Source organism: Bombina bombina, chromosome 1, assembly GCF_027579735.1.
Source record: "Bombina bombina isolate aBomBom1 chromosome 1, aBomBom1.pri, whole genome shotgun sequence".
Lineage (NCBI taxonomy): Eukaryota > Metazoa > Chordata > Amphibia > Anura > Bombinatoridae > Bombina > Bombina bombina.
Window position 1 is genome coordinate 683598281 of NC_069499.1, and position 19642 is coordinate 683617922.

Sequence of the window (19642 nt, forward strand, 5' to 3'; positions counted from 1 at the left end):
TCTGACCCTTCAGAGTACTGACTGACAAACCTTTCTTCAGGCCATCCTGAAGAAAAGACAAAATGCGGGGAACCCTCACCTGACTCCAAGAGAAACACTTTGATTTGCACCAATAAAAAGGTATTTACGCCATACCTTATGGTAAATTTTGCGAATAACTGGTTTGCAAGCATGAAACATAGTATCAATGACCTTCTCAGAAAAACCACGCCTAGACAAGACTAAGCGTTCAATCTCCAAGCAGTCAGCTTCAGAGAATCTAGATTTGGGTGGAGGAAAGGACCCTGAAGTAGAAGGTCCTTCCTCAAAGGCAACCTCCAAGGGGGAAGAGAGGACATCTTCACCAGATCCGAAAACCAGATCCTGCAAAGCCAGGCAGGGGCTATTAGAATCACCAAAGCCCTCTCCTGTTTGATACAAGCAATTAATCGAGGAAGGAGGGCAAACAGAGGAAACAGGTACATGAGACCAAAGTCCCAAGGAACCACCAGAGCATCTCTTGATCTTGACCCGTACCTTGGAAGCTTGACGTTTAGACGCAATGCCATCAGATCCAACTCCGGAACCCCCAACCTGTGGGTTATCATTGTGAATACTTCCGGATTAAGGGCCCACTCCCTGGGATGAAAGGTCTGCCTGCTCAGGTAATCCGCTTCCCAGTTGTCCACCCCTGGGATGTGGATGGCAGAGTGGTGACAATTGTGAGACTCCGCCCACTGGAGAATGCGAGTCACCTCCTTCATAGCTAAGGAACTTCGAGTTCATCCCTGGTGGTTGATATATGCCACTGAGGTGATGTTGTCTGACTGGAACCTAATAAACTGGACCAAACACAGTTGAGGCCAAGATGTTAGAGCATTAAAGATTGCTCTCAACGCTAAGATATTTAATGGGAGAGAAGACTCCTCTCGAGTCCAAAGACCCTGAGCCTTTAAAGAGCCCCAGACTGGCATCTGTGGTCACAATCTCCCAAGATGGTCTCAGGAAGCATGTGTCCTGAGACAGATGGTCCTGGGAGATCCACCAGGATAGAGTCTCTCGTCAGGGAGTCCAGAACTAGCCTCAGAGAGATCCAAGGGGTCTCCATTCCATTGTCTGAGCATGCATAACTGTAAAGGTCTCAGATGGAAACAAGTCCATGGAAGCAACCATTAGACCAATTTCCTCCATGCACTGAGCCACTGATGGACAATTAGAGGACTGAAGAGAGAGACAAGAAGCAAGAAGTTTGGCTTTTCTGATGTCCGTCGGAAAAATCTTCATGGACAGAGAGTCTATGACTGTTCCCAAACAGCATAACCTGGTGTCTGGCACCAAGGAACTCTTCTCCAGATCTACTTCCCACCCGTGGGAACGTAGAATAGACAACAGTGAGTCTGTATGGGATTTTGCTAAATGAAAAGATGGCGCCTAAACAAAGATATCGTCCAGGTATGGCACCACCGCAATCCCTTGAGATCTGACCACCGCCAAAAGGGCTCCTAGAACCTTTGTAAAGATCCGAGGAGCAGTGGCAACAAATTGGAAGTGTTTATCTAGAAAGGCAAACCGCAGGAATTGGTGATGTTCCCTGTAAATAGGAACATGAAGATACGTGTCCTTCAGATCTATGGTAGCCATAAACTGACCCTCCTGAACCAAGGGTACAATGGAACTTATAGTTTCCATTTTGAATGACGGGACCTTGAGAAATTTGTTGAGACACTTGAGGTCCAATATAGGTCGAAAAGTTCCCTCTTTCTTGAGAACCACAAAGGGGTTTGAATAGAATCCTTACCCCTGTTCCACCAAAGGAACTGGGACAATCACTCCCAGAGAAGATAGCTCCTTTATGCAGTTTAAGAAGGCCGCTCTCTTCATCTGGTTTACAGATAACCTTGACAGGAGAAATCTGCCCCTGGGGGGACAAGACTTGAACCCTATCCTGTGTCCCTGGGAGACTACTTCCACAGCCCACGGATCTGGTACATAGCAAATCCAAGCCTGTTGAAAGAAGGACAGCCTGGATCGGGGGTGGCTCCTTTATGCTGACTGAAGACTCAGGAAGGTTTCTTGGATTGTTTCAATTTATTCCAAGGTTGACTAGACCTCCATTTAGGCTTTTGTCCCTTGATATTGCGAAAGGAATGGAAATTAGAATTCTGGCGACCCTTAGGTTTACCTTTCTTGTCCTGAGGTAGGAAATCTACCTTTCCACCAGTAACTTTGGAAATTATCTCGGCCAGACCAGGACCAAATAAAGTCTTGCTTTTAAAAGGTAAAGACAGAAGTTTGGACTTGGATATGACATCCACAGACCAAGATTTTAACCACAGAGCTCTGCGAGCTAGAACCACAAAGCTAGAAATGTTGGCTCCCAGTCTAACGACTTGCATGCTTGCATCACAGATAAAAGTATTAGCCAGCTTTAGAGCCTTGATCCTATCCTGGTAGTCTCCTCCGAAATTAGGTCGGACAAGGAGCACCAATAAGAGGCTGCACCACCAACAGTAGCAATACTGGCAACTGGTTGCCATTGTAAATCCTGATGAATAAACATCTTTCTTAAGTATGCATATATTGTTAGCAAAAAGACATCCCCCAGATGATTGTATTAGTCAGCTTTAGCTACTAAAATAAACTGGCACCTCTATACCTCAGCCCTGCTGAGGACTTACCGCTCCGTTGAACAGCACAGAATGTCTCACTAGCTTAGATATCGAAGACTCGATCACTAAACACCGATTCACAGATCCGGATCCAGCTTTCAACTATATAAGTCCGCAAAACACTCTGCTCTTCACTCGGCTGACAGAGAAAGCCGTGAAGCGGAAGCGTGGAGGACAGTCACATGACCGCAATAGTCTAAATCTAACTGCACCACAGATTAAAAAAGGTGCAATCTAAAGTGTACAGGGAGTGCAGAATTATTAGGCAAGTTGTATTTTTGAGGATTAATTTTATTATTGAACAACAACCATGTTCTCAATGAACCCAAAAAACTCATTAATATCAAAGCTGAATAGTTTTGGAAGTAGTTTTTAGTTTGTTTTTAGTTATAGCTATTTTAGGGGGATATCTGTGTGTGCAGGTGACTATTACTGTGCATAATTATTAGGCAACTTAACAAAAAACAAATATATACCCATTTCAATTATTTATTTTTACCAGTGAAACCAATATAACATCTCAACATTCACAAATATACATTTCTGACATTCAAAAACAAAACAAAAACAAATCAGTGACCAATATAGCCACCTTTCTTTGCAAGGACACTCAAAAGCCTGCCATCCATGGATTCTGTCAGTGTTTTGATCTGTTCACCATCAACATTGCGTGCAGCAGCAACCACAGCCTCCCAGACACTGTTCAGAGAGGTGTACTGTTTTCCCTCCTTGTAAATCTCACATTTGATGATGGACCACAGGTTCTCAATGGGGTTCAGATCAGGTGAACAAGGAGGCCATGTCATTAGATTTTCTTCTTTTATACCCTTTCTTGCCAGCCACGCTGTGGAGTACTTGGACGCGTGGGATGGAGCATTGTCCTGCATGAAAATCATGTTTTTCTTGAAGGATGCAGACTTCTTCATGTACCACTGCTTGAAGAAGGTGTCTTCCAGAAACTGGCAGTAGGACTGGGAGTTGAGCTTGACTCCATCCTCAACCCGAAAAGGCCCCACAAGCTCATCTTTGATGATACCAGCCCAAACCAGTACTCCACCTCCACCTTGCTGGCGTCTGAGTCGGACTGGAGCTCTCTGCCCTTTACCAATCTAGCCACGGGCCCATCAAGACTCACTCATTTCATCAGTCCATAAAACCTTAGAAAAATCAGTCTTGAGATATTTCTTGGCCCAGTCTTGACGTTTCAGCTTGTGTGTCTTGTTCAGTGGTGGTCGTCTTTCAGCCTTTCTTACCTTGGCCATGTCTCTGAGTATTGCACACCTTGTGCTTTTGGGCACTCCAGTGATGTTGCAGCTCTGAAATATGGCCAAACTGGTGGCAAGTGGCATCTTGGCAGCTGCACGCTTAACTTTTCTCAGTTCATGGGCAGTTATTTTGCGCCTTGGTTTTTCCACACGCTTCTTGCGACCCTGTTGACTATTTTGAATGAAACGCTTGATTGTTCGATGATCACGCTTCAGAAGCTTTGCAATTTTAAGAGTGCTGCATCCCTCTGCAAGATATCTCACTATTTTTTACTTTTCTGAGCCTGTCAAGTCCTTCTTTTGACCCATTTTGCCAAAGGAAAGGAAGTTGCCTAATAATTATGCACACCCAATATAGGGTGTTGATGTCATTAGACCACACCCCTTCTCATTACAGAGATGCACATCACCTAATATGCTTAATTGGTAGTAGGCTTTCGAGCCTATACAGCTTGGAGTAAGACAACATGCACAAAGAGGATGATGTGGTCAAAATACTCATTTGCCTAATAATTCTGCACTCCCTGTATAGTCGGCCGTTAAAAAAAATATAAGGAAGGTAATTACCCCCTAAAGTTACAAAATCATCCTCATAAAGATTTGTACAGATATTTTACATGCCCCTGTTGCCTATTAACCCTCACATTGCCAGCCTCATAACCTGACTTCAAATTATTTCACCCCTTATAGCAGATGCAGTGCCCATAACAGAGATGCCCTTAATATATCTCCATATAGAGAGATAATTTTTGTCCCATGAAGTCCACAGAGGATTTAACCCCTAGAGTGCTGATTCCTTCTAACCTAGAAGGGAAAGCACTTACCTGTGGATCCAGTTGCAGGACAGTAACAGCTTCTCAGGTATGACAGACTCAGCCGACCTCTGACAGGGACCTGTAGAAAAAGAAAAGCAGCGTAACCAACCCTGATTTTCTGTAGAGGGGTAGCATAAGTGTAAGCAAGGACTACCTCGCCGTCTTCTAACTTGCTAAAAGCCACCATTACTCTTACTAAAGAGGATTACATGGACACAGCATAGCCACAATCCTTGCTTGCAGGGAAAAGTACCCATTAAAGGATTAATATCTTCAGACACCATCTTCGCACATATAAGGCAAAGAATGACTGGGTACTTATGGGAAGTAGGAGTGATACTTAAAGGGACATTAAACACCTGATGAAAATTGCTGAAACCTACTTTTTCTTATTAATAAAAATAAAGTAATGACTGCTGCCTATTTTATCTGTTCCTCTTAGTCCAAACTTTTTAAGGAGATTGTTTTGAAACAGTGTTGATCCAGTGCTTGATTTCCTATGTAAGCTGCCATATTGTAGTGTGCGTTACAGGGGCACAGTAGTCACATGGTCATGATGCAGTCATGTGACACACACACCCCATATTGTCTATACATATACAGTACTTAGAGGAATCACATCTCTGCCTGCAGCATGTGAGCTGCAGTGTCTGAAATCAGTTATTACTCAGTGAGGGTATAAATATATTTAATTTCCAAGTCTATGTATATAAAACATATTATGCAGCAAGATTTAAATAAAATGCTTATAACTACGGTGCTTATGTTTTAACTACCCCTCCCACACACACACATTTTTTTTTCTTCTTCAACTCTGCCCACAAGTTTTATGCTCTAACCGTTTTCTGTGTGTTATCATTGTCAACTACGGACATGCTCTTGGAGGGGGAGAGTCTCCTTCAAAAATTTGGGCTAAGAGGAACAGATAAAATAGACAGCAGTGATTACTTTATTTTTTTTAATAAGAAAAAGTAGGTTTTAGGGATTATTAGAAGTCGATTGTTAAAGGTCCTGTCATGCTCGGCTGAGTAGGTTCAGGGGTTTGGAGCATGTGCAAGGTGATGGCTGAGTTAAGCTGAGAGGATGTGAAGAGGTGAGTAGGACTCAGTATACCAGAATGGAAACACAGAACAAAGAAGGGCTTTTCTTAAAGTAACTTTACTAAGGTAATGCAAGGAAAACAAGAGGTAAAGCACATCGAGGTTATATTCCAAACTGATAATAAACAAATGAAAGTCTTTGTAAAAGAACAGTTCAAGCAGAAGTCCTTCAACAGACACAGACGACCCTTACGAGTACTTGATATTAGTATCAAAGTGGGCATACACGGGTATTAGAGCCAGGGTACTTGGTATCATATGCCAGTATCTCAGTAAGGCAACTTGGTTTCAGGAACGGGCCGAGCATACGCCTGTATCTCGGTAAGGCAACTTGGTTTCAGGAAGGGGCCGAGCATACGCCAGTATCTCGGTAAGGCAACTTGGGTTCAGGAAGGGGCCGAGCATACGCCAGTATCTCGGTAAGGCAACTTGGTGTCAGGAAGGAGCCGAGCCTACGCCAGTATCTCGGTAAGGCAACTTGGTTTCAGGAAGGAGCCGAGCATACGCCAGTATATCGGTAAGGCAACTTGGTTTCAGGAACAGGCCGAGCATACGCCTGTATCTCGGTAAGGCAACTTGGGTTCAGGAAGGAGCAGAGCATACGCCAGTATCTCGGTAAGGCAACTTGGGTTCAGGAAGGAGCCGAGAATACGCCAGTATCTCGGTAAGGCAACTTGGTTTCAGGAAGGAGCCGAGCATACGCCAGTATCTCGGTAAGGCAACTTGGGTTCAGGAACAGGCCGAGCATACACCAGTATCTCGGTAAGGCAACTTAGTTTCAGGAAGACAAATGTCACAGTAGAGTTGCTTAGACTCAGCAAGCAGATAAACATACAGTTCTTACAGCAGTGGAGTTTAGTACCAACAGCCAAGGAAGTATACAGGTACTCACAGCAGAGGTACTTGGCTTCAGGATAAACAGATGTCACATTATAGTTGCTTAGACTCAGCAAGCAGATTAACATACAGTTCTTACAGCAGTGAAGTTTAGTACCAACAGCCAAGGAAGTATACAGGTACTCACAGCAGAGGCACTTGGCTTCAGGATAAACAGATGTCACATTATAGTTGCTTAGACTCAGCAAGCAGATTAACATACAGTTCTTACAGCAGTGAAGTTTAGTGCCAACAGCCAAGGAAGTATACAGGTACTCACAGCAGAGGTACTTGGCTTCAGGATAAACAGATGTCACAGTATAGTTGCTTAGACTCAGCAAGCAGATTAACATACAGTTCTTACAGCAGTGGAGTTTAGTACCAACAGCCAAGGAAGTATACAGGTACTCACAGCAGAGGTACTTGGCTTCAGGATAAACAGATGTCACAGTATAGTTGCTTAGACTCAGCAAGCAGATTAACATACAGTTCTTACAGCAGTGGAGTTTAGTACCAACAGCCAAGGAAGTATACAGGTACTCACAGCAGAGGTACTTCACTTCAGGATAAACAGATGTCACAGTATAGTTGCTTAGACTCAGCAAGCAGATTAACATACAGTTCTTACAGCAGTGGAGTTTAGTACCAACAGCCAAGGAAGTATACAGGTACTCACAGCAGAGGTACTTGGCTTCAGGATAAACAGATGTCACAGTATAGTTGCTTAGACTCAGCAAGCAGATTAACATACAGTTCTTACAGCAGTGGAGTTTAGTACCAACAGCCAAGGAAGTATACAGGTACTCACAGCAGAGGTACTTGGCTTCAGGATAAACAGATGTCACAGTATAGTTGCTTAGACTCAGCAAGCAGATTAACATACAGTTCTTACAGCAGTGGAGTTTAGTACCAACAGCCAAGGAAGTATACAGGTACTCACAGCAGAGGTACTTGGCTTCAGGATAAACAGATGTCACAGTATAGTTGCTTAGACTCAGCAAGCAGATTAACATACAGTTCTTACAGCAGTGGAGTTTAGTACCAACAGCCAAGGAAGTATACAGGTACTCACAGCAGAGGTACTTGGCTTCAGGATAAACAGATGTCACAGTATAGTTGCTTAGACTCAGCAAGCAGATTAACATACAGTTCTTACAGCAGTGGAGTTTAGTACCAACAGCCAAGGAAGTATACAGGTACTCACAGCAGAGGTACTTGGCTTCAGGATAAACAGATGTCACAGTATAGTTGCTTAGACTCAGCAAGCAGATTAACATACAGTTCTTACAGCAGTGGAGTTTAGTACCAACAGCCAAGGAAGTATACAGGTACTCACAGCAGAGGTACTTCACTTCAGGATAAACAGATGTCACAGTATAGTTGCTTAGACTCAGCAAGCAGATTAACATACAGTTCTTACAGCAGTGGAGTTTAGTACCAACAGCTAAGGAAGTATACAGGTACTCACAGCAGAGGTACTTGGCTTCAGGATAAACAGATGTCACAGTATAGTTGCTTAGACTCAGCAGCCAGTTAAGCTTACAGTTCTCACAGCATGGTGATAGTCACAGTAGCCAAGTAAGCATACAGGATACAAAAGAATTGTCAGAATACAAGCCAAGGGTCAGTAGCCAGGAAAGCAGTCCAATCTTTCATAAAGCAAAAAGGGGAATCCAGAAGAATGGTCAATCAGCAAGCCAAGTTCAGATGCCAGGGATCCAACAATAAAACAGGAATTCAGGAAACAGAACAGAGGCAAAAACAAAGGAAATCAATCACAATGTCAAGGCACCAAATGATTAGTGAAGCAGCCCTTTATAGCAGAGCTGATTAGAAAACTACCTGCAGCTGGCAAGCAGGTGGAGCCAGAGAGTAATCCACTGCAGGTAACAGGTCTCCAAAAAGCTGCAAACATAAACAGATACCTCTGGTGGCACAGGAAAAGAAAAACAGGCTGGGAACCAGGAGTCCCAGGTTCAAATCCAAGCACGGCCGTGACAGGTCCCTTTAACAGCTCTGCTGGGGTGTTCTTTGCCTCCTCCTGGTGGCCAGGAGTTAAATTCCCACTAGTAATTAGATTGGATTCGTGGACTCTTTATGCCATTGTAAAGAAATTAGAGCACATTCTATTGTACCATATAACTTGGCTGTAAATTATGTGTTTCATATACCAAGGATTGAAACTAGACATTTTATACTTTTGTCAACTTTTTTTTTAGCTACTGGTACAGAACAATATTTTTTGCATAAGTCTTAGCAACCCTTGCAAAAATACTTCTTTGTTGCCTCACCAGTTATAAACACTTGAGTCTCGTTAGAAGTTGTAAGGTATACAGTGCAAGATGGATCATCAGGAAACTCTCGGACAACTCGCATTTGTGTGCACACCAAATAAGTCACTATAAAAAAAGAAAATAATTAACATAAGTCTTCTAGTTTTACAATAAAAATAACTATAATTAATTCCAGATTTTTTATTGTGTATTTATTATGAAACACTAAGGGGGAGATTACGAGTGGAGCGCAAAATTGCGCTTTCGCAAGTGTGATATTTGCGCTCCACTCGTAATACCATAGCAAGCAAATGTGAGGTTGCGTTCCCATTGCATGGAAGCTTTGCGCTCACAAGAGTGCAATTCCATAGGCTCTAATAGGAGCCTGTGTTTATACGTGTATATACATATATTAAGAAGAAAAAACAGCTTGCTCCTAAGTAAAAATATGAAAGTGAAGTGACGTAATAGGTACCTTCGTCACTTCCGGTTTGACGATGCGGATGAACAATACTAATTTCGGATTTTCCAAAACATACTCATAAAGAAGTACAAGACTGATTCAACTTATCGTATGACATAAAAGGCTAAGATACAGTCAGTATTGTATAAAGGTAAATAGGCGAATAACAGGAAACGATGTAAACACATGTGACCTAATTTCCTGTTCTAATGAATGAGACGCCGGAACCTAGGTTTAGACACTGCGAGTCATATAAAGATTTTATACAAGTGTAATAAAGTATAATTAGACACAAATAGGAGTTAAGATAACCTACAAATAAACATATACCCAAAAATTGAGTTTTTAAAAAAATGGACTGGAAACTAACACTTCCGGTTCAAAGGTACGTTTTTGGCGCAAATTAAGGGCGCTTGTGATTGGACACAAAGTATAGTCTTGAGAAAGGCCTAAAGAAGGGCCGAAACGTGTTGGCTGTTTATGGTAAGCCTCATTCCATATATTTAAGGTACTATAAGCGATATTGCACTATTTTTGCTTTTTTTGTATTCCACAAGTACACTGGGATTGCTCATTCCACTTTTGATCTAATATACAAATTGTTTTAATGATTTCATCTTAGAGACACTAAGGATAACTTTATTCTATATATTTTTTGTGAAGCAACCAAATTAGATTTTTGCAGACTTTCACGTTGTTGTTTTGTTATTTTTGTTTTTTTAATTTTTTGTACTATTATCATTTTTTATGTTTTCTGATTTTTTGCGAATTTTTTCACAAATCATTTTATTTTTTCTCACTGAATAATTATTTTTGGACTTTTGGATACACTTGCACTATTTTTCATCTATATTTAAAATTATATATCCAAGCGCCAACAAAAAGAGGCAGGGTCTTAGCTAAAATTAATTACTTATCACTATTTATTACAATGTTCATTCCATTTCTGGAAGAAAGTACATGAATTAACAAGCAATGAAAATCAGTGACTGTTACAGTTTACTATTTCCAATTTTCTACCTTGGAGTCTCCAAGTGAATAAAATTATTAAGTTATAACACTTATTATGGTATCTCCAATCTTATAAAATATAAGAATTCAAGTCGAGTATCACATATAAGTCAATATGAACCTTTCATTCCCTCATGGATCCATGTTAACTATCTAAAATAAGCTCACAGTAAAAATGGACTCACAGTAAAAATGGAAATTGGGCTTTCACCTGTTTCCTTATTAAAATATATAGGATTTTAAGCTCACCCGCTAAAGTAATAGCAGGGATTCTTAATACCCTAGATTTTGTCTATTGCTGACAGTCTCTATTAAAAGGCTGACAACCACTAAGAAATCGGCTTATCTCTTATAGTATGCACAATAACATACACTCCTAATATCTGAGCGAGTGCCGCTATATCACAGCAGCTATCGCTAATTGATTTTTGTTACTTCTGGATATATATGTAACCAAAGCCTAGGCTCATTGATAGAGCCTAAGCACAGTATCTATGCTGCTGACAGATACACCAGTGTTTCCAGCGGGTGGCTACTATTCAAATGACCGTGATATGGTAGTGACTGAATAACTATACAAAATAAACCCAGTGTATTCAAATTTTAAAACAACAAAATGAACAAAATTACTGCTAACCTCAAAAACTTTGTGTCGAACTTTACAAAAGAAATATGTGAATAGGTGATTTCTAGTGATTACTCACTCCTTTAAACATGTGTTTAACATTCAAAATTGCAAATCTTATAACTTTAAAATATGCAAATCTTATAGCTCTAAAAAACGCTATTTTTGTGAAACAATCTGTTATCAATACAATCCAGGTGGTATTATAATGATACCGTGAAAAGGTTAATCTGAAACTGTTAATAATAAAATCCTAAAAAGTCTATATACAGTGTCTCTTCAGTGTTATGTGCGGCTAACCATGTTGCCTTGAAATTTCAAATAAAACCAATGTCAAATGATTAGACCTTAGTCTTCAGTAACTTCGGTGTGTCCCCAGATGATGTTAATTCCCCGGACCAGTGGAGATGCCAATCCTCCTTTTCAGTTTGTTTATGTGTGTGTCTGCAATGGTGTGCGGCTCAGTTTCTTAGCTTCCCAAGTGTTTATAACGCTGCACGACTGATCCCTCTGTTAAAACAGATAAAAACAATAGTGTAGATTGCAAATATCAGTCCTAATGTAAGAAATACACTCACCAGCCAACGCGTTTCGGTCGTAAATCGACCTTTCTCAAGACTGGATTTTGGTCACAAACAAAGGTGTTCTTATACCTCTTTCATCCTGACCTTAATTTTGGTCCCGGAAGTGTTTGTCATAATCCCTTCGGTTTTTATTAAATGTTTTGTTTGTCGCTTTGTCTATAATCGACTCTTTCTTAGCTTCTATTACTCTCTACATTTTCCTTTATTTGTTCTACTTATTTATTTTCATGTTTTATTGTATTGAGATCTTTGGTTTCTTGTTTTGCGTCTCGTTTTTTGGTCTTTTCTATTGGCTAGTCGGAGTTCCTTTTGTGTTACGTAATTGGCCAGTTTCTGTGGGTGTGTGGTTTTCAATACTCCCTATTGGTTGTAGTTTATAGCTTCAGTTGGTGATATTAAGCCTTTCAAATATTTTATTAATTTATCGATCGCTTCTTACTCTTTTATTTTCTTTTGATTTGTGTAATCCTAATATTTATCTTTATTTAAAGTATCCCAATTTCTAATCTTTTAGAACTTTATAATTCGTCAAATTCTGGGCGTGTAGGGTTTTTGATCATCCCCATTGGTTGTGGTATCATGCTTATGTTGGAGGGGTGTATTTTATCTCTTTTCTTATTGGATAGCCTACTTAGGGATCTTATCCGAGTTTTCAAAACCCCTTTTGACTAGTGTCATTATTTTTCAGCAGGTATATTAATACCCTTATACATACATTCTCATTAGGATTTTTATCACCGCTTTTTCTTGCAGGCTTTCCTTTCTCTACCTCACTATGGTTATTATATTCGAATGCTTCTCTCTTTGTTTTTAATGTATGACAGATACAAATTTTATACATATATAAATGTGAAAACTGGATTGGACTTCACTTTTCTATTGGAGATTTAGTGAGTGGCACTCCTATATTTGCTTGTATGTCTAAGCGAACCAATAGGGAGTATTGAAAACCACACACCCACAGAAACTGGCCAATTACGTAACACAAAAGGAACTCCGACTAGCCAATAGAAAAGACCAAAAAACGAGACGCAAAACAAGAAACCAAAGATCTCAATACAATAAAACATGAAAATAAATAAGTAGAACAAATAAAAGAAAATGTAGAGAGTAATAGAAGCTAAGAAAGAGTCGATTATAGACAAAGCGACAAACAAAACATTTAATAAAAACCGAAGGGATTATGACAAACACTTCCGGGACCAAAATTAAGGTCAGGATGAAAGAGGTATAAGAACACCTTTGTTTGTGACCAAAAACCAGTCTTGAGAAAGGTCGATTTACGACCGAAACGCGTTGGCTGGTGAGTGTATTTCTTACATTAGGACTGATATTTGCAATCTACACTATTGTTTTTATCTGTTTTAACAGAGGGATCAGTCGTGCAGCGTTATAAACACTTGGGAAGCTAAGAAACTGAGCCGCACACCATTGCAGACACACACATAAACAAACTGAAAAGGAGGATTGGCATCTCCACTGGTCCGGGGAATTAACATCATCTGGGGACACACCGAAGTTACTGAAGACTAAGGTCTAATCATTTGACATTGGTTTTATTTGAAATTTCAAGGCAACATGGTTAGCCGCACATAACACTGAAGAGACACTGTATATAGACTTTTTAGGATTTTATTATTAACAGTTTCAGATTAACCTTTTCACGGTATCATTATAATACCACCTGGATTGTATTGATAACAGATTGTTTCACAAAAATAGCGTTTTTTAGAGCTATAAGATTTGCGTATTTTAAAGTTATAAGATTTGCAATTTTGAATGTTAAACACATGTTTAAAGGAGTGAGTAATCACTAGAAATCACTTATTCACATATTTCTTTTGTAAAGTTCGACACAAAGTTTTAGAGGTTAGCACTAATTTTGTTCATTTTGTTGTTTTAAAATTTGAATACACTGGGTTTATTTTGTATAGTTATTCAGTCACTACCATATCACGGTCATTTGAATAGTAGCCACCCGCTGGAAACACTGGTGTATCTGTCAGCAGCATAGATACTGTGCTTAGGCTCTATCAATGAGCCTAGGCTTTGGTTACATATATATCCAGAAGTAACAAAAATCAATTAGCGATAGCTGCTGTGATATAGCGGCACTCGCTCAGATATTAGGAGTGTATGTTATTGTGCATACTATAAGAGATAAGCCGATTTCTTAGTGGTTGTCAGCCTTTTAATAGAGACTGTCAGCAATAGACAAAATCTAGGGTATTAAGAATCCCTGCTATTACTTTAGCGGGTGAGCTTAAAATCCTATATATTTTAATAAGGACACAGGTGAAAGCCCAATTTCCATTTTTACTGTGAGTCCATTTTTACTGTGAGCTTATTTTAGATTGTTAACATGGATCCATGAGGGAATGAAAGGTTCATATTGACTTATATGTGATACTCGACTTGAATTCTTATATTTTATAAGATTGGAGATACCATAATAAGTGTTATAACTTAATAATTTTATTCACTTGGAGACTCCAAGGTAGAAAATTGGAAATAGTAAACTGTAACAGTCACTGATTTTCATTGCTTGTTAATTCATGTACTTTCTTCCAGAAATGGAATGAACATTGTAATAAATAGTGATAAGTAATTAATTTTAGCTAAGACCCTGCCTCTTTTTGTTGGCGCTTGGATATATAATTTTAAATTTCGATTGTTTGTTAGCTGACCACTAGGGGTCAATTTATCCGAGCTAGGGGTCAAAACCAATAGGCGCTGGGTGTTTTTTCCTGTGCTATTTTTCATCTATCACCACTATTGGATAAAGAGGAACTTCATTTCTGGATTTGGTCTCCCTAGAGGGACCAGGACACACATATCTCTCATCAGGGACTTTTTCACATTTAGTGTGGATACACACGCTCAACTTATTGTTTGTAATTTATTATATGTCATTTCTCAATTTGATCTGCACTAAATAATTATTTCCTTATAAACTGGATAAAGACATTGTAGCTAGCCAACACCAATCTTTTTAACAGATGTGATCTTATTCGTATTTTATACTGTTTTATGTTTTAAACTGTTCCACTTGTATTAGGAACATTGTGTGTGCTATCAGGTTCTTGACATTTTTATTATTTTTGAGTCATGGATCCATGATTGTTTTTATGTTAATAATATTGTAATTGATTGGTCTTATTTTATAACTGTTGTGCCACAGAGTTTGTTTTATACCTAGAATAAATTAAGCCATTTTATCTCTACACTTTGAATATCCTTCGCCCTAATTTGAGGCGCTCCTTAGTTCTTATTTCCTATATACTTAATCCTCTTCAAGATATACTAGGTATCTTGTTACTAGGGAGCCAGAAGGAATTACACAATAAGGGGGCGCTGTGGGACACCTCCTTTTTTCTAAAAATATGAAAATGTATTAATCCAATAGGACACAATGGTAGAATGAGCGTAGCACCACAGGCTAACACATAAATATATATATATATATGTACTGTATATAAGCATAAACATATACAGTATATTTAGAGTAATAACAGTCCCTATTGACCGTAATGTAAAGGCACTTTTCAGTGCCGTTTTTTTCTAAGACCCACATCCGCACACTTTAACCCCTTAAAACTGCTTCATGCAGTTATTTTAAAAAATAAAGATGCTACATTTTTTATTTTTAAAAAAAAGAACTTTACACTTTATTTTGGGGCAAATTTGGGGACATTTTTTTTTTTATTAACCAGAGATCTGGTATCTTGTTAATGAATGCTAGCGCAATGTGCTACTGCAAAGCTCACGGTAGCATTAACCAGCCACTTATAATGGCTGGTTATTTAATGTGCACATTAACCCATTTACGGGCGCACGTTAAATTAGCGTTCCACTTGTAATCTAGCCCTAAAAGGGGTGTAGGCCGTGCTAAATATTCTCTGGTTGTTCTGTTTTGCCATATTCATGTTTTACAAATTTGCACGCTAATCTTAGTACAGCCCAATGATATTGATAGCACATCCTGATGGATGCTCATTGTAGGGTTTGGAAAGTGTGTGTCTTCAGCTCTCAGTTAAAGGGACATTCAAATTTAAAAATGAAACTTTCATGATTCAGATAGAGCATGTAACTTTAAAAGGGACAGTCTACTCCAAAATGTTTAATTTTTAAAAGGATAGATAATCTAGTCCTTTACTACTAATTCCCAAGATTTGCACAACCAACATTGCTATATGAATATACTTTATAACCTTTAAACCTCTAAATGTCTGCCTGTCTCTAAGCCACTACATACCACCTCTTATCTCAGCTAGGTCCTATTAGTGCATTGCTGTTATGGAGTTGACTTTATATGTTTAATTCATTTAAAGGGATTAAACACATGGTTATATACATCCAATAATAGTAACAAAAATAATAAAATGCTCTAACATATAAGAGCATTTACTGTTTTCACTTGTATGTCTATTTAAGTGTTTATTCATATAACTAGTATGAACCTTTATGCAGCTGGCAGAATCCTGCCCCCTTACCCAGAAGGCATAGGTTAAGCCAGTCATATATTTATATTGATTTTACACTGTGACTACGGCTTTCATTTTGCTACAAATCTGGCCTTATACTTTTTCAAAGCCAATAAGCTGGGCAACCCTTCCTAAAACGAATGCCTTACTTTAACAATGGCAGAGTCTTTTCATATTTTGCATCTCATCAAGCAAACATCTTTTCTGCCATTTCTGACTTGTATTGGGCTTGTAGCATCAAAGGCAGCTTTAGCTTACTTTATTTTGCTTTATCCACATTAATATTGGATGGTTATTTAACTACTTGTGCACTGATTTAACCAGGGCCGTCTTTAATGTTGACTGGACCCTGGGCAAAAATTTTCTTGGGCCCCCCCACCCCATGCAATTTTGCTCTCCACCCCAAGATCCCAAAAAACAACTAAATCAATTTATTTTATAATTGTTTTCAAAAATTTTAGCCCAGCAGTGGATCATCCACTGCTGGGCTAATCATTTTAAAAAAAATTATATAAATTGCAGTATGTGAAACTGGACCTAAGCAGTATTAATAAGTAAATAAATATATAAATTCCTCCACTGTGGATTCATTTAATATTCTTTTGAATGTGATTCTGGTGTGAGGTCAGCTGGTTAAAGAGATTTAGGGCAGCCAACAGGAGCAAAGAAAGTTAAAGACTGAGGAGGAAGCATGGAGGTGCAGACAGATATAAGTTTACTGACTGAAACAGCAGAACTGCTATGGGAAGCTGTAAAATCTGAGACAGAGAGAAAACAAAAACTATAAAAATAAACCTTACATTAATGTGTGAAGTATCAGCATGACACTATACATCAGCCACAGCAGCACATGTCACTTCTTTGCTAGGAACAAGTTCCCTCTCACCCTGCACTAGACAATGCTGCATGGAGAGGGGCGTGTGTGCACTCACTTATTCTTCCCACTGACACCTTTCTACATAGCACTGTTCCCCTAACAAACTTCAGTTAGTTGATTTTAGAGCCACAGCAGGAAGAGCAGGGCTAAGGGGACCAGCAGACTGAATGCTGTCTGCTCAAGGCTGCATGGATACAGTGTGAGATGTGTCATACAGCCTCAAGACTGAAGAGAGCAGTGTATGCAGCTACACAGATGCTCAAATCCTCATGTGCCTGCCGCTCCAGCTTTCTGCTGCATGCACCTACAGTCAACCCTACCCAGAAACAATCCCCACCACCAGAGCAGTTACCTGGTAACAGTGGTAACCCCAGTAGGACCTTTCTGATGCAGTGGGAATGGCTGGATGCCGAGTTAGGGCTTTGCATTCAGTGCTGCACAGTGCACATCTAAAACAGCACAATAGCTTGGCATGTCACATGATACCGGCACGGTCTGGCACAGTTTTTAAAAAAAATATATATAAGCAGAGTACTTTTGACTGTGACAGTATTATGACTGAATGTGTGTGTTCCCCAAATTTTTTTTTTTTTAGGACTCTTGGGCCCCTCAACAGAGACTGGGCCCTGGGCAGCTGCCCCTTTTGCCCTGTGTTAAAGACGGCCCTGGATTTAACATCTACAACTCTCCCATAAAATATAGCAGCCTAATGATGAGACTAGGTTCTCTGCTTTTGATTATAATGTGCATAGGGAAAAAAGGTACAGACTTTAAAGGGACACTTTCATGATTCAGATAGAGCATGTAATTTTAAGCAACTTTCTAATTTACTCCTATTATCAATTTTTTTTTCGTTCTCTTGCTTTCTTTCTTTTAAAAAGCAGGAATGTGATGCATAGGAGCTAGCCCATTTTTGGTTGAGAACCTGGGTTATGCTTGCTTATTGGTGGGTAAATGTAAGCCTCCAATAAGCAGGCATGAACCCCATTTAATAAACAGTGTACAGACAAGTTTTCCAAATAGTGAATTGCCTATCCATGTTAAGCTCTATTTGAGGAATCATCTCAAAACCAGGGCTCATCTATCATAATGGATGAACCAGAGATGATTTAACTCCTCCACCTCTGAGACAAAAGTGAACTTACTCCACAAGGGTTCCCTTGCTATGTCTGAATCTTTATCAATGGAGGCTTAAGACTGAGGTTTTTACAGCTCTATAAACAATAATGTGTTGAGATTTATTTATCTATAAAAGTTATATGAGAAATAACCATACGATTCCTTTTCAAGTTCACATTTGATCAGTGTCTGTTATTAAAAAGGATGACACAACTTCTGCAAATACTGATTAATTTCAGGCTATATAAAAGTGGACAAGGAATATATATTTAAAACCTACCTAACCATATTGTTCCAAAGTCCATATCCTTTAACCTTTTGTCAACCATTATATCTTCAAATCATATCACAAAAGATGGGAGACAAACATTCCCAATAAACAACATCAAAACATTTTTAAAACAAGAATTCACCTTGTAAATCCATTTCTAAAAGACAATACAGATACTTAAGCAATGCTTGAAAGAGATCAAACCTTATCAGATACAAAACAAGAATTCATATCAATTCCTTGTTACCCAACTGAGGCATTCATGATGTTAAAAACAAAGATACTATTTCAGTAGGAATACAAATATGCCCTAACAGACAAAACAAGTCAGATATAGGAAGCTCGACATCTTCGGCAAGAAGAGAACTTCTTAACTTTATAGAAGGAAACCCACATATCCAACTAAGCACTCCTAGACAAAAAAAACAACATATCTAAACTAGTAGATTAGATTTAAGATCTAAAAAAGCAGGTCAAGAAGATCTAATTTAGGTATTAAGAATATTCCCTACTTCATCTCCCCACACACACACACACAGTTATTCGCAACTGCTAAGAGGCATTAAATCAACTCTTAGATAAACTGGGAATTAACGAAGTTTGTTGCATTACATCTTTAATATTAAATAGATGATACTTAAAATGATTCAGATTACAGGCCAGATTACAAGTGGCATGCTAATTAACGCTCCCGCTTGAGTGTTAAAGGGATAGAAAGGTCAAAATTGAAACGTGTATAATGTGTATAAATGTGCATTTATTTGCAAAATACTTCCATTAGCAAAAATGCTCCTAGTAAAAGTGTTTACTGTTTTTTCTGCGGCATACACACATATGCTGTAAAGGGCCTGTGTACCAGTAATCAAGCTCAGAGAGCTCAAGAAGGTGTGTATTGCTTCTGGGAAGACTTAAAGGGACATTCCAGTCAAAAATGTAAATGCACATAGATGAATTGCATATTTCAATAGAAACATATTTACAATACACATGTATTGGCAAAAGTTATTACTGTTTTAGTGTTAGCATTTTTCTCTGCAGGTGCATGTGAAGCATAACTAACAATTCTCAGTACACCAGCATTTTAAATCCTTCAGCTGCTGAGAGAGCCAGTGGAGCTCGTATCATGTCAGCAATTAACAAATTGAGTAATTACCAGACGGTACAAGCACCTTAGGCTCTCTGAGCAACTGCTGCATTTAAAATGCTGGTGCACGGTGCATACTTTAATACA

The 19642-nt window shown here is 39.0% G+C and overlaps 1 protein-coding gene across 1 annotated transcript in view; it reads right to left on the reverse strand.

Moving 5' to 3' along the window:
* RADX (RPA1 related single stranded DNA binding protein, X-linked) overlaps window positions 1-19642 on the reverse strand; it is a gene marked incomplete at its 3' end in the record, with an annotated part of 99187 nt that overhangs the window by 63784 nt on the left and 15761 nt on the right. Inside the window, 1 exon segment of the mRNA XM_053699164.1 lies at window positions 8996-9103. Coding sequence (XP_053555139.1) covers window positions 8996-9103 — 108 coding nt within the window.